Consider the following 13752-nt stretch of genomic DNA (forward strand, 5'->3'; position numbering starts at 1 on the left):
ATGGCTCCTCTCCGTCCTCGGTGGAACCCAATGTCAGCCCTGGGCTTAGAACAGATTTATTCTCCCTCACTCTACTGGAAAAGCCAGGAATACAGCACATATTCTCTCAAACTACCAATGGATCAAGTTAGCAGCTTGTTTGGGCAATCTCGTGCAGGCCTGGGATGGTTGGAGCACCACGCCATGGCTTGGGTGCCTGAAGCCATTTCCTCGGACAGTTATGTTGTTGACCTTGGTCCTCGGGGTGTTCAAGAGGTGCAAGAGGGACTGCGAAGGTTCAAAGGTCAGTGATGTGCCCCCGTTCTGTGTTGGGTGATGCTTTCATTTGCTGACGAATAAGCAGAGCTTGAGCTTGATGGTCACGAAGTCAGTCGTCATAATTTCCACCTTCCAACCCTCGAGGCGCAACTGGAGCAAGCCTGCCACGAGGTTCATCGAGGCCGCGGGTTTGTCATCCTCAGGGGCCTTGATCCCCAACAGTATTCAGTTGAGGATAACCTGATGATCTACCTCGGGATTGCTGCGTATATCGGGGATCAGAGAGGGTTTCAGGACAAGAAGGGGAACATGCTGAGTATGCTTTGAATCAAAACAATGTGATGAACTGAACTGATACCTGCCTCGCCCACATAGCCCACATCACAGCCTCCAAAGACTGGAAGACACCCCCTGAGCTCCGTCATGGTATTCATACCACCAAAGGCCTAAGTTGGCACTGTGATATCGGAGTCGACATCCTCGCGCTTCACGTCCGCTCCCTGGCCGAGCATGGTGGGGACACATTTATAGCTTCATCGCTCACAATTGTAAAGGAGCTTGAGGCGCTATACCCACACGTCATCCAAGCCCTTCAAGAAGCTGCGTGGCCAATCCAAATGTCGGTTGGCACAATTTTGTCACATTTCATATGCACACTGAGCCATCGCTAATTATATTCCCGCTTATTAGCTCAGGCAATCCGATCCCCCGCTACATTCTGGCGCCACTCCTGCACATGGACCCTGAGAACAACCACATCATTCTGAGCGTTGACCCTGGGAGACTTGGTGTGCACCCATCTACGACAAGAACCGATGGCACTTCGCCAATTCCGCCCCTCACACCAACTCAGCTCGAGACCCTCCGCATCCTCAACCAAGTCGCCTCAAAGTATCGTCTTCGCCTAGACACAAAGGCTGGCGACATCGTCTTGCTCAACAACTTTGCCCATTTGCATGCTCGCGATGCCTACAGCGATCCCGGACAAGGCCAAGGACGACATCTGGTCAGATTGTACCTGCGTAATGCAGCACTGGCGCACCCCGTTCCAGAGTCTATGCGTGTCCCCTGGGAGGCAGCATTTGGGCCCAGGAATGGGGAGGGCCGATATCCTGTTGCTCCAGCTTTAGAATACACAGCACCTCGATACACGGCTGGTTCTGCTGCTTTTCCCCTGGACGACAACGATGATGTCAACGGAGACGGCACCGCATGATTCCTTCGTTGCCAGGACGCTCACTGCCACAATCTCCCTTTGCCTGCCTCAAGTTGGCTTTGATTTTGAGCAACTTCGAAGTTGAGCTGCTGCCAGCAACACTCTCGCAATTTTATCCTCAATCTAACCCGGAGTATCTGCGTTGACCTCTAGTTGTTTCACAAGCCAACGCCTTTGCACCTATTTTAGTGCAGGCCTATCATTATGTGGAAATTTTTTGGTAGTGGTGACCAGAAACTTTGTCTCAGAATGTGGGTATCTATGGAGGACAACGCAGTGACCAAATATGTGAGGTTACAATGAGCCAAAACTCTAGCCTGATGGCGATTGCTAGTTTTATGAGCCTTAGGATGTCTCGTCGAGTACTTTTCGAATCAAAAATGGTCCCCTGTTCATCGCAGCTTTCCGTAATGTCTCAGCCATCACAGGCAGTCAAACATCCGTCATCAGGTAGGGATGCGAGCATGCCAACTGCATGCAAGCATAGCCTGATCACATCCACACAAAAGTTCAGAATCCGGAGGGGAAACGCCTCCTGTCAGAACGGGCCGAAGTCTCGGAAAGCAGTTGGTCAATTGTATGTGTCCAAGACACGGATGGGTACAAGACACCCCACGCTTCAGTGTCCATAGCCCCTATTACTGGGTGATTGATACGATGGTGGATACTGTGATTGGGGAGCCGAACACGGGCAGGTACCAAAAGAGTCACCATAATCTGCAAGCACGGCGGCTGTCAACCATGAAATTACGCCATAAAATGTAACAGTGGATATCTTAACTGAAGACCTGGTGTCTACGAAGAGGTGGGTACCCTAGTACCAGGGCAAAGTGACAGACCAAGCATCTCGGACATGGCTCCGCTGACAACAGCATCACATTAGGCTCGAGCTTCTTCTTTCAGATATACTTGCATCAATACGGGGGCCTCCATCCAGGTTAGGCATGATGGAACTGATGTCAGAACTTTGGGGCAGGAGGGCAGCCGCCCTCCGCGAGTCTGGCAGCACTCACCCATCTTGACTTTGGCTACTGATCAACCCCAGCCCATTTTCGGCCTGACTGGCATGACCATACAACTAAAGAGTGTGTTGGAGGCTGTTTCAATACCTCGATGGTCGGTTTACTGAGCATACCAATGGTATGCCCATCACAATCTCCTACGGGTAGTACCGGTTTATTTTTCATTACCTCTCCCTTGATCATCTGTCTAATGATGCCGCAGTCAGTTATCAGGAGAAACAGCATTTGTAACTTCTCTTGCCACGGGTCGTAGACCAGAATCAATCGACTGCTTCGGGTAGAAGGTATTCTGCCGCATATATCTGGGCATCACACCATGCTTCGACCATATCGAGTAGTGAACACTTCGACAGGCGCCCACGGGCTGATCTCCCAACCGGCGTCCTCTCAGCTAAGCAACAGTTCCGCGAACAATCGCTTACTGATGTCACGAATATCGAACTAGTATCACTTAGTACTCACACCATTGAAGACATTAGACCTGGAGAAGAGTGTGTATACGACTGTGTTGTCCGAGTCCGATTCGGTGCCGAGGTCCGTGGACACGTATCTGTTCAGCTCATCACAGTCTTTTGACTCCCCAAGGAAGCCCAAGACGGATGGGTGGACAAAGTCTGGCGGCAAACGGGTGTTAAGCACCAACACCATCAACTCCCATTCTCACTATACTTGATCAGGATTGTTCAGTAAATACGCATTCAAGTTCCCAAGAAAATAGCTCATCGTGGATGTGTGGCACTGTCTGGGCAGTGCACTTGATGACGAACCGCTTGCCCTTTCCAAACCCGCATGCAACCAGACATCACGTATTGCGTGCCATCACCGCCAAGATAAAGCTGGATAGGTACCTAATCTGTCACCGGTTCCATGGTAGCTGGGTGCCAAAGGCTGATACCAAGTGACAGGACTGTAGAGAACATGTCGAGTGGATGTCTGGCATCGAGTACGAGCATTGAAGGGTCACAGAGTACCCTACCTCCGCGGATCAAGAGGAGACTAGCTGTTCCAACCAAGGATAGCCGCGTTTGTCACGGTCAAGTCACAAAGTCCAGCCAGCCACCCCACATCACGCTGCCTGGGCGGTTTGAGATGGCGCACGTCGCACCCCCCCCCCCTTTATCTGATTCTGGACCACCTCAGTTCTTGAGTCCGGGGCATCTCCCTGTCGAATAGGATTACCTGACATGTCTGGCCTTCCGCCAATTACCTACCCTGTCATTCGACTGTCACTTAGACAGTGGAGCCGAGCAGCGGCTGCGGTAAGTCTTCCTGTTGAATCGGTTTTGGATCTTCACCCAAGCCTGAGCTACACTAGCTTAGCCCCCCACGATACCCCAGTCATCCCCTGAGCCGGCCGGCAGCATTATTGGCAACGGTGGGTATGTAGTGTAATGGCTTCGAGTAAGATGGAGGCGAGGTGGGCGAGCAACTCGGAGAGTACATGCTGTTCTTAGCTTTACTGGCCCTTGGTTCGACGCTGACAGGATATCCAGCCACGTCTCATGGGGATTTCCAGCGGTGAAGGTCACAACAGGCATGACGCCGGGTACCTGTGGGAAGCACACTACTTGATGACTCACGGTGCAGTTGACAACTTGCTCAAGACCGGCATGCCAATCCCTGAAGTCTTGGGACTCCCCAGGGCTCCATGTTGATAGTCCCCTATCAATGCCTGTCTTGCTATATATCCAACTACGGTGTGGAACAACACACTTGGTGGCTGGACACAAGCCGCAAACACTGTGCGGAGGATTTTCCGACGCACAGGCTGATACGGCATCCGTGGTACATCACCTACCTACCTCGTCAGCACCCCACCGCACCTGCAGAGCCTCCTCCCTCTGCTTTCTCTTCATCTTTCCGCCTGTCTCGACTCCTTTGCGACCTCGACCACCTCGACCACGAAAGGCACACGACGATGGTTATGTTTTGGAGAATTACGGGCCCTAGTCGAGACATTGACGCCCGCATTCCATCATTGATGCCGCATGCTCTCATCCGTCTGTATCGAAATACGAAAAACTGCGGTAGCCGTCTGATGTCCACCTCCATCTCTTTTTCTTATCTTCTCGCGCCTTCGACCGAAGCTTCTTCTCCACGATGGAAGCCCCCGCCGCGCACGATCGGAAGAAGTTGCCGAGGGTACCCATGTCTTTCTCTTTAGGCCTGGACGCTGGTCCCCATCTGATTTCGACACTACTACAACGAGTCAGCATCATCCCTGGTTGTCAAGCTCTCAGCAAGGAACCATAGTGACGCTTCATGTATTGGGTCTGAGGTATGGCGGGCATGTTGCAAGGAGAAATCAACCGTGTGTCAGGGAGCCATCGCTTCTGCGAACCAACCGGACTTTTGGAACGAAAGTTTGCTCAGACTCTCGTCAACTACGGCTTTCGCTGTGAGCAACGAGTTTTCCTTGACTCGACGAACTCATTGACAGCTCTAGCCTCAGTAGCTATAGCTGTGTTGTCCATGCAATACAAGCAAACTCGTAAGCCTGCTGAAGAACTGGCTAATCGACTTGTCATGCACGACCATTCGCGCCCAAGAGTCGGCCATCAGGAACGAGCGACTTGAGTGCCCATAAGCAGACGTCCACCTGTCTCTTGCACACTGCCGGCTTTTCAAACGATCAAATCAACGTACCGAATCGACGAGAACGAATCCCACACGCCCAGCTCGACAGTTATTGCAAACATTTTCTCCTTGGCGATCTCCCATCCGTCCAGACTTTCGGATGAGTCGGGCGAGGCTCACGAGCCTTGCCAACGAGGCCCGACAGCTACTACTTTGGGGGTCTACGCTAAAAGGAATGGCATTCAGTTCCTTTTAGAGCTGTCTCTATGGGATCGGCATGACTCGCAGCCTCGAATGCCCGAAACATTTCTAGTCGCCACTCGCCAAGCAACTGCGCTCTAGTTTCCGTCGGAAACTCCCACTCAATCGAGGGACAACAACAAGCGTTAGGCCAAGACGGGCGCCATCTTGACAGCCCGGAAACAGTCTAGATCGCGGGCTTACTAGGGAATGGCGCCGTGCCAGCGTTGAGGCCTGTTGATGGGATTGACGTAGTGTTCGCTGCATCACCCAAATAACTACACTGAATTGCTAACAGAGAAGGGTTCGGCTTTAGGGAACAGACTTCACCGGCTGCTTTGTCACCGAAGCGAACGCGGGCTGTCGGAGTGTTGGGGAAGATGGGATCAAAATCCATCTAGAAAAACGAGTGCACAATTCAAGAGCAGGATGACAGAATAGGCAAAATATGGACATGAAAGTGGATGGATCTCCCCAGCAGCCAGCTGAAAATCTCGAGGGCAATATAGATCGTGTTTACTACACCTGCCCAGAACCCCCTGGCACAGCTTGAGCAGCTCCTTGCTCCTTGACAACCCGCCTAAAGTTCTTTGGGAATCTCCTCGCCAACCTGAACTGCTCCGTTTCTTCTTCCACCGCGGCAGGAAGGTGCTCCCTCCAGGTGCCAGCCATGTCTGATCCGAATCCGAGTTTTCCACCCCACGACCAAGAGATGGCGCGCTCTGCTCTTGCGCCTTCAGGGGCGTGGAGGAGGCCGGGGGCGATGTCGACCATGTCTGGGCGGGAGTCGCAGGCGTAAAAGACCACGGCTGAGCAAGTGCTGCAGTGGTAGCGCTGGACGCCTTGGGAGCTGGGGTAGAGGGATAATGTGCCGAGTCTGGGGTCGGTTCCAATGGCGGATTGGAGGGCGGCGGTGTCGAGGGGAAGGGGGGAGGTGGGATCAGAGGCAAAGGTGATGTGTTTTAGCTCTGCAAAGGTCCACGCAAAGATCTCGGTTCCGGACACGAGGCGGCAGTCGGAGCAGCCGTCGAGTGAGCCGAGGAGTTTGTAACTCTCTGGATCGACGAACCAAGGCAGTTGCCCCCCCTTTGATTGGCGTTCTTTAAAGTCCCTTTGGGCATCGCCGGCTTTGAGGACGAAGTCGACGCCGCCGCAGTGGCATTTGAGGGGGATGTTGCCCTCTTTTTCGGGAAGGTGGAGGAGGTTGTCAGCATGGGAAAGGAATATGTTTTTATCCTCGGGCCAGTATCCTTCCGAGGTGATTTCTTTAGACTTTTCTCTCCAGCCTAGCCAGCGTCGGGGTTTGGCGGTGGAGGGAAGGTTGAGACCGTTGAGCCAGGGGACTGCCCCACCGTCGATGGTGTCGGCTAGAAACATATGAGCGTCCCATTCTATGAGGTTTTGGCCTAGTGGCAGTGGGGAGGAAGGGGTGAGGACGCCGGTGAAGGCGAGGTAATTGGTGACGCCGGGGGTGGAGTTGTCTTCCCAGAAAAGGGTGGTGGAGCAGTGGCTGCAAAAGTAGATGTTTAAGCGGGGGGAGAAGGCATATTGTTTGAGGTTGTCAGAGGGTTGGGGAGGGGGCCCGGGCCACAGGATGTCGGTGGAGCCGCGTAGGGAGCCGGTGAGGTGCCGGCAGGAGTTGCAGTGGCAGTTTGTTGCTTTGAGAGGGAGGGAGGTGGTGGGGATGGGTTTGGAGGTGAAGGTCAGGGCGCGGCAGTGGCATTGGGCTGTGAGGGTGATGGTATCGGTGTTGGACTCCATAGTGGTGCTGATGGGTTGGGTTGTTTGATGGTGGGACAGGATGGCGGTGACAGGTGCGGGGGCAGGTCAATATATAGCCCACTTAGGAGATAACGTGTTGGTTAAGAGATGCAGTTTGTATTACCTCCTAAAGTGTGGGTGATCTATCGTGAATACGCTTGCTCCAATGGAAAGCGCGGTTGAGAACCAGTCTGACGTCACTTAATTGGCTGTTCAACAATGGGCGATGCTCTCTCGGAATAGTTCCTCTTTGGGCACCGGCCGGTAACATGAGAACACATGGACAAAAGTAGTTCATCTCCGAGGAAATTCTGTAGTTTGTTTCCAACAACAACTAGAGGAAGAGTAATCCAACAATTCCTGAGTGGGAAAATCTCCGATCCAACCATGCTCCAGAAAAGACTTACACACCTTGTTGTATACCCACTTCCACAAACTCCAAAACAACCAAATCCGATGTAAATGCTAATGATGCCCGTCCGTTTCTGTTTTTGTCTATGCTAACCGCTCATCGTTGCGCGCAATGGCACTTGGGCTTGCGAACCCATTCTGTTGGCTGCCTTCGTTCTTTAGTAGCTTCCTGCTTGCTGCTTTGTCGTCATCTTCGTCGTCTGTCATGAGACCATCAAGCTCAAACTCGCTGGAATCCTGCACCTGAACCTCGTCACCACTGCGAGCGTGGCCGTTGAAGGTAATCATGGACGAGGGGTTGGCGGCACGGTCGTAGACGTTGATGAACATCATGACGACCAAAAACACCAGGAAGGCCAAGCTGTACATGATCAAAATGTACGCCACGGCGTCCATTCCGGAACCGGCAATGAATGCCATTTGTTCTTCGGTAGCGCCCATAAACAGGAAGCCTGAGGCGTAGAGAAGCTGTATTTGTGTGTTAGCAACACATTGAAGTAGCCCGGTTAGCAAAGACTTACAAAAACAGGAACGTATTGGAAGCTGTTGATCTGTGCCCCGTCCTCTGATACGCCTGCCTTGTCCCTGAGCACAAAAGAGATCTCGATGATGCGAGTGACACCAACGGCCATCAATGTATACCCAAATGCCGCGTGTGTCATCGCACTCGTCATCAGCTCCTGAGGATGCGCCGACATGGCCCATCCTGTAATGAAGATGACAAAGCCAGGGACGAAGTTGCGCTTGGGGGTGCCGTCTCGGCCCTTGCTCAGCCAAACTCCAGCAAGGCCGGCGCTCCACCAAATGATGCCCATGGTCGTGTGCTGCCAGTCATTCTTGACCCATTCGGTTCCCCATCTGTGCTCAGTGAAGGTGTTGACACAACCCCATGCAGCAATAACGGCGCTGTCGAAGAACTCTTGGCTGCGGCCAGTCCGACGGAGCCAAACCTGACCAACGAGCAGCACGATGGTAAGGAGGACGCCGTATGCGATGAAGGCACTGCCCATGATGAAGTGAGCGGCACATTGTCCCAGGTGCTCACCCTGGCAAAAGCCCAGTAGAGTGATACCTCCAAACAGCATTTGAACCCATGATAGCAGCGGGAATGCTTTTCCGTTCACGCTGTGAAGAATGCGAATGAAGGGACGGATACGGCCGTGGATGCCCCGCTCGAGATGTAGCTTCAAGTAGACGCCCAAGACAATCTGAGCAACCAGAAGAAAGAACAACGGTGTCGCGGCTTTTGCGTGGGCGTTTTCGGGGTTGAATTCGCGGCCCTTGTGGAGATGGCCGAGGGCGTAGCCTAGCAATGCCAGTACGGTGCTGCCAACTTGTAGTGGGACGTGCCAACGGCTTTTGACGATCTGGGTGTGCGCACCATTGTCAGCCCCTGCTCTTCGCTTCGAGATGTCGATAACAACCTCTGCTACGCCGTTGACTTACCCCAAGCACCATCCCCAAGGGAAACAGTATCCCAAAGGTAAACGTCTGTAAAAATATGTGTATCCATAGTGTTGTGTCCTGGTATGTTGTCAGCAAGACTCGATGTCCTGGATTCTAATGCTGCCCAGAGCTCATGTCCAACATACGATGGGATCCAGCGATATGGTTGACCCTTCCGGGATGTTGTCACCGCCGTGATTTCCATGCGATAGCGCCATTGGGAGAAGTGCGGCGGCTACTGTGATCCTGGCAATCGAAGGAGAGATTCGAGGGACATAACGCAACAGAGACAAGGAGCCAATGCTCCCCGCCTGGGTAGCAAAAGTCATGGCGAGAACTCGGTTTCGGCAGGACAAGCAGCTCCCTGGAAGACCGCTTCACTGTGGACGAGCTTGCGCAACTTTGGCACGAATGCACAGATCACCGGTGTCGAAAAGATCAGATGAATGCGGGCGATGACGTTACTGTTTATCGTGGGGTTTGTAGCGGGCGACAGACAACGAAGGTGCAACCGAGAACAGGAACAGGAACAGGAACAGGAACAGACACACGGCTTTCAGGTGCCAGCCGCGGTGGCAGAACTTTAACGTTATAAGGGAGCATGAGAATTTGATGCTTCTTGGAAAAAAGGGATGGGCTTTTCGATCCGGCCTCTTCGGCATCGGAATCTTGCCCAAGTTGCTTGGATTTCCTTGGACAACTCGGCGCTCATATCGACCTGTAACTGCTTCACCCCTGCAGTCGGGTACTCGCTCCTCGGCATTGGGATGCGTGATTGGCCAAGCAAGCAATTATGTGGATCCCAATCTAACTGCTTTTGGCCAAGCCTGGGCGCTGGGACATACTGGCTTTGTCCAAGTGGGCATGTTCCTCATGTTTCCTCGAGTCGACATCTTGGGAGATGGAAAAACATCGCCAGTTGTTCACACATTTTGCTCAAGATGTTGGTGTGAGTCGCACAGAGATTACCATTCGGGGCTTACTGGTAACATTGCGCAGGTACCGTCAGCTTCGCCAAAGGTACTCTGCAGCGGGGGGCCACTGTTCATCTCTTGGCACCGTTACACAGCCATCCGGACAATCAGGGCACAACAGACAAGCTTTGGAGGCTTCACTAACTCAGGTTGGCAATTAATAATAACAGTGCAATTATTTTCCCTGGGCAGCGAGCTTCATGTCGGCCTCCCACTCTTTTTGCATCTCGTCTGCAAACACATCATCGGTCAAGACCCTCCACCCCACTAGAGCCATGCCTTTCCCGCACTCCACCGCTCTCACAAACGCGTCCTCCGTTGCGGCGGCCCTCGTAAATCCCTTGGTGTGGTTCGGCGAGCCCTCCTCCGTGCCGATTCCGAAAACTCCGTGGAACCCGGGGCACTCGTAACAGACGTCGCCCATGTCGGTGCTACCAGCTAGAATATCCTTTGGCTCGTCATAAGAGACCGTTCCCTCCGGCATCGCCTCGACATATGCCTTGCACAGCGATGCGCTTGGTCGAACGTCGGCATACGAGTTGAGGGGCTCCGTATGCATCTGGCAGCCGGTTGCGAGCGCAGCGCCCTCAAAACACTTCAGCACTCGCTGCCACAGCGCCTCCGCCTGCGCACGTGTTTGGCTGCGGATGTAGTATTCGACACAGCAGTTCCCCGGTGTGACGTTGGGCCGGTCACCGGCCGATCTGAAGATACCGTGGATGCGATCGTACGGGCGAATTTGCTGGCGCAGCATGCTGATGGCATTGTACGAGAGGCACACAGCATCGAGTGCGTTGACTCCGTCCCAGGGCGCGATGGCCGCGTGCGACTCCTTGCCGGTGAAGTGGACACGGAACTTGACATTGGCCAGCATGCGCACAAAAGAGACGCCCCGGATGTGGGACGGGAGGTTGTGGCCTGGCCCTGGATGGACCATCAACGCTGCCGAAGCTCCCTTGTAAGCGCCGGCTGCGATCAACTTCAGTTTACCACCACCTCCCTCCTCGGCAGGAGTCCCCAGGAGACGAACACGACCTGGCAGGCCGGATGCCTTGAGAGCGGCCGCAACGCCAAGGAACGAGGCGAACGATGCTGAGGCAATCAAGTTGTGTCCACAGGCGTGGCCGATGCCAGGAAGGGCGTCATACTCGGCATTGAAGACGACAAGACGGCCACCAGAGCCGAACTCGGCAGAGAATGATGTCTCGAGCCCAAAGGCATGGGGCGTCACCTTGAAACCCAGTGAGGTCAGGATGGTGACGAAGGCTTCATGTGCCTTGAACTCTTCATATGCCAGCTCGGGGTTGGAGTGTATTTGGTGGTTGATGGATGATATCTCGGCGTTTCTAGCCTGTATCTCATTTTCGATCACGGACGTCCACTGTTGAGCCATGTTGGTGAGGATATTGATGAGGACTTTGAAAGGGATTGGTGATGGATGATGCCAGCCAGGAGAAGAACTCAAGTTGGGCAACCGTCTTATATCAGGTTTTGGACAGACCACAACGCCGAATATCCTCAAAACGGTCCGCCAAGGTCTCTGCGAACGGTTCAACTCTCAGCATCACAAAGATCGGTCCGGCTGATGATGGCATTGGATGATTTGCCCTTGGCGCTCCCCGCCACGACAACCCCACCGTTCTCTGATGGTTTTGGTCACTTCAACCAATGGTGCGAGAGTGTGTTCAATTTCATCGATACGGCCATTCGTTCAATTACCTACTCACGCTACTCTGCCGATACCTGAGAACAAATGATCTCATTGGATACACCGAGACGAAGGAGCCAATCGTGAACTCGACGCCAGGTGCGCAGTCACCCCCGCATCCCCCACATGCCGCCGAAACCAGCAACTGGCACGCCGAGACACGAGGCTTGAAAGATGTCACGAATCTTGGCCATTCCAACCCTTGACCCACCCTCTTGAAGCAGCAACACACAACGCATTGCTTGAACAAGACCTTCATCTTTGAGTTCCCCCAACGCCCAGATTCGCTTGAACGGATCTGTCGTCTCGATTCCCGCCCAGAACAGCGGCCATTGCATGCGATCTGGCTGGTCTTCTCTGCCGGTGGCCAAGCTTTTCTGGGCGAGGAGCAACAAAGAATCAACGACGTCGGCAATCTTGACAGTCTGGGGCTGGGGTGGAGAAAAGGCCAGATGTTCCTCAGTCAAACTGCATCGGAAGTGGTAGATACGGAGTGTATAAAAGTTCACTCCAGCCCAATCTGCGTTCAACATCACACGATCTCGGAGCGCAGCATTTGAAGCGGTTAGGCGTAGAATGCGAAGAGGACCTGGCTCACACTGCAAGGCCTGTATCTTGCTCAGGATTTCGTCGCTGGCCTTTGTATCCAGGGGCAGCTGTTCATCGGCAGCGTTATTGACCTCCTGCACGAGGACCCAGGTGTCGTGGATCATGTCAAGAGCGCTGGAGTTCTTCATGTCGTCTACAACCTCGTCATCGGGATACCTCTCGGCCCAGAACGATTCCAGAGTGGTTCTTGAGATCTTGTACAGATCTACCACAGCTTGCCGAGAAGCTGACGAAGTTAGAAGCCTGGCAATCCTCCCACCTTCTCGTTGTGTGGCTGCTTGTGCATCAATCCAAAAAAGCCAAACCATAAGACGAGCCAACAGTGCCTTTTTCGGCTCTGGCCAGGCCGGATTCTCCGCATCTGCAGAAGTCAACATTTGGTGGAGGTTGAAAACCGTCAAGTAGTCCTCCATCATCTTGCTGAGCTCACTCATCAGCGTGCGGTTTCCTGCAGCATGGCGACGCTTCTGATGCAGGTAAAGGAACCAAAAGCAGGACATGGCATTCAGGGGGTCGATTTCGCGACTTCGGATCTCTGCCTCCAGCTGCTGATGCCCGAGACGATAGTTTTCATCGGCGCGGGCAGACAGGGCGCCTTGGGATCCTGCTCGCCACGCCATTTCGTTCTGTGTTGCTGCCAGGAGGAGATGCAAGACAGCTTTGCTTTCGCGGGCCGTCTCCCACACAATAGCATGAGTAGACCAGTTGGGATTCTTCGCGCTCCCAAACCCAAATGTCGCGCTGCTGCGGTACCATGCCAAAGCCTCGCGCTCCGCTTGGGACGGGGATACGCCCAAAGGCAGAGGGGCGAGAAGGGCATCGGAGCTGATGTGCATATCCAATGTTGGTTCGGGATACGGGACAGGAAACCATGGCATGAAATCCGAGCAGCCTAGGCCCGTGAGAAAGCTGAAGTCTGGGATTATGGGCAGGTCGCTCATCGACAAGTCAACGTCCGGCGTCCAAGTGGATGCTTGAGCCTGAATGAGTTGGTCATGTGTGTCGTTGACGGCGGGAGCTAAACGTCTGAGAGACCGACTTTCAGCTTGCGGGATGTCTCGCTCTGGCTGGTGGGTCTGTAGTTCCGGAGGAGGAGGCCATTTACACTCGGCCTTTTGCTTGACACACTTCAAGCAATCAGGGTGTCGCTCATCGCATTTGACATGTCTAGCACGGCACGTCAAGCAGCCTTGCATTGATGCTTGGTCAGTCAAGTGGCTACCCAACCCCACGGGGGATGCTTACCGTTCTTGGATCTCGTCCCGATTCTCGGTTCAGCGGAGGACATCGGCATCTTCTTGGTCTTGCCGACGCGATGTAAGCGTGTACCCGAGTTGGAACTTCGGCGAGAGTATTGGTAAGTGACAATGGCGTGATGGAAGTCGGGTCATCAGGTTACCTACAGATTCAAGTGGCGACCCATTTTTATCTTATTATCTTCTCTTCGCATGTCGTCCCTTCTTCGTTGGCGAAGGTGTGCTTGCATGGTTGGGGGTGCGACTATTCAGCCTCGTTCTTACAGAGCTGACC

General features: G+C 53.6%; 6 protein-coding genes across 6 annotated transcripts; 1 reads left to right on the forward strand and 5 right to left on the reverse strand.

Annotated features, from left to right (window-relative positions):
* Positions 1-3181, forward strand: QC761_204220 (uncharacterized protein; the record flags this gene model as incomplete). Its single annotated transcript, XM_062876149.1, has 5 exons — positions 1-283; positions 344-574; positions 634-877; positions 949-2279; positions 2358-3181. 4 exons carry the CDS (start codon positions 1-3, stop codon positions 1472-1474), a joined length of 1284 nt encoding a protein of 427 aa, XP_062734718.1. The 3' UTR covers positions 1475-2279; positions 2358-3181.
* An 867-nt stretch (positions 3182-4048) lies between these two features.
* Positions 4049-5195, reverse strand: QC761_0035650 (uncharacterized protein; the record flags this gene model as incomplete). The annotated part of the gene is made up of 2 exons (XM_062872314.1): positions 4049-4695; positions 5143-5195. 2 exons carry the CDS (start codon positions 5193-5195, stop codon positions 4491-4493), a joined length of 258 nt encoding a protein of 85 aa, XP_062734719.1. The 3' UTR covers positions 4049-4490.
* A 637-nt stretch (positions 5196-5832) lies between these two features.
* On the reverse strand, positions 5833-7074 carry QC761_204230 (uncharacterized protein; the record flags this gene model as incomplete). Its single annotated transcript, XM_062876150.1, has 1 exon — positions 5833-7074. The coding sequence occupies one exon, from the start codon at positions 7072-7074 to the stop codon at positions 5833-5835; it is 1242 nt and encodes a 413-aa protein (XP_062734720.1).
* A 495-nt stretch (positions 7075-7569) lies between these two features.
* Positions 7570-9817, reverse strand: QC761_204240 (uncharacterized protein; the record flags this gene model as incomplete). The annotated part of the gene is made up of 4 exons (XM_062876151.1): positions 9078-9817; positions 8932-9009; positions 8007-8888; positions 7570-7953 (listed from the first exon to the last, which is right to left on the reverse strand). Exons 1-4 carry the CDS (start codon positions 9258-9260, stop codon positions 7570-7572), a joined length of 1527 nt encoding a protein of 508 aa, XP_062734721.1. The 5' UTR covers positions 9261-9817.
* Positions 9818-10080: 263 nt separating this feature from the next.
* On the reverse strand, positions 10081-11298 carry QC761_204250 (uncharacterized protein; the record flags this gene model as incomplete). The annotated part of the gene is made up of 1 exon (XM_062876152.1): positions 10081-11298. One exon carries the CDS (start codon positions 11296-11298, stop codon positions 10081-10083), a length of 1218 nt encoding a protein of 405 aa, XP_062734722.1.
* A 422-nt stretch (positions 11299-11720) lies between these two features.
* On the reverse strand, positions 11721-13738 carry QC761_204260 (uncharacterized protein; the record flags this gene model as incomplete). Its single annotated transcript, XM_062876153.1, has 3 exons — positions 13626-13738; positions 13468-13562; positions 11721-13411 (listed from the first exon to the last, which is right to left on the reverse strand). Exons 1-3 carry the CDS (start codon positions 13706-13708, stop codon positions 11721-11723), a joined length of 1869 nt encoding a protein of 622 aa, XP_062734723.1. The 5' UTR covers positions 13709-13738.
* Between the last annotated feature and the right edge of the window lie 14 nt (positions 13739-13752).

Source organism: Podospora bellae-mahoneyi, chromosome 2 (genome assembly GCF_035222275.1).
Source record: "Podospora bellae-mahoneyi strain CBS 112042 chromosome 2, whole genome shotgun sequence".
Lineage (NCBI taxonomy): Eukaryota > Fungi > Ascomycota > Sordariomycetes > Sordariales > Podosporaceae > Podospora > Podospora bellae-mahoneyi.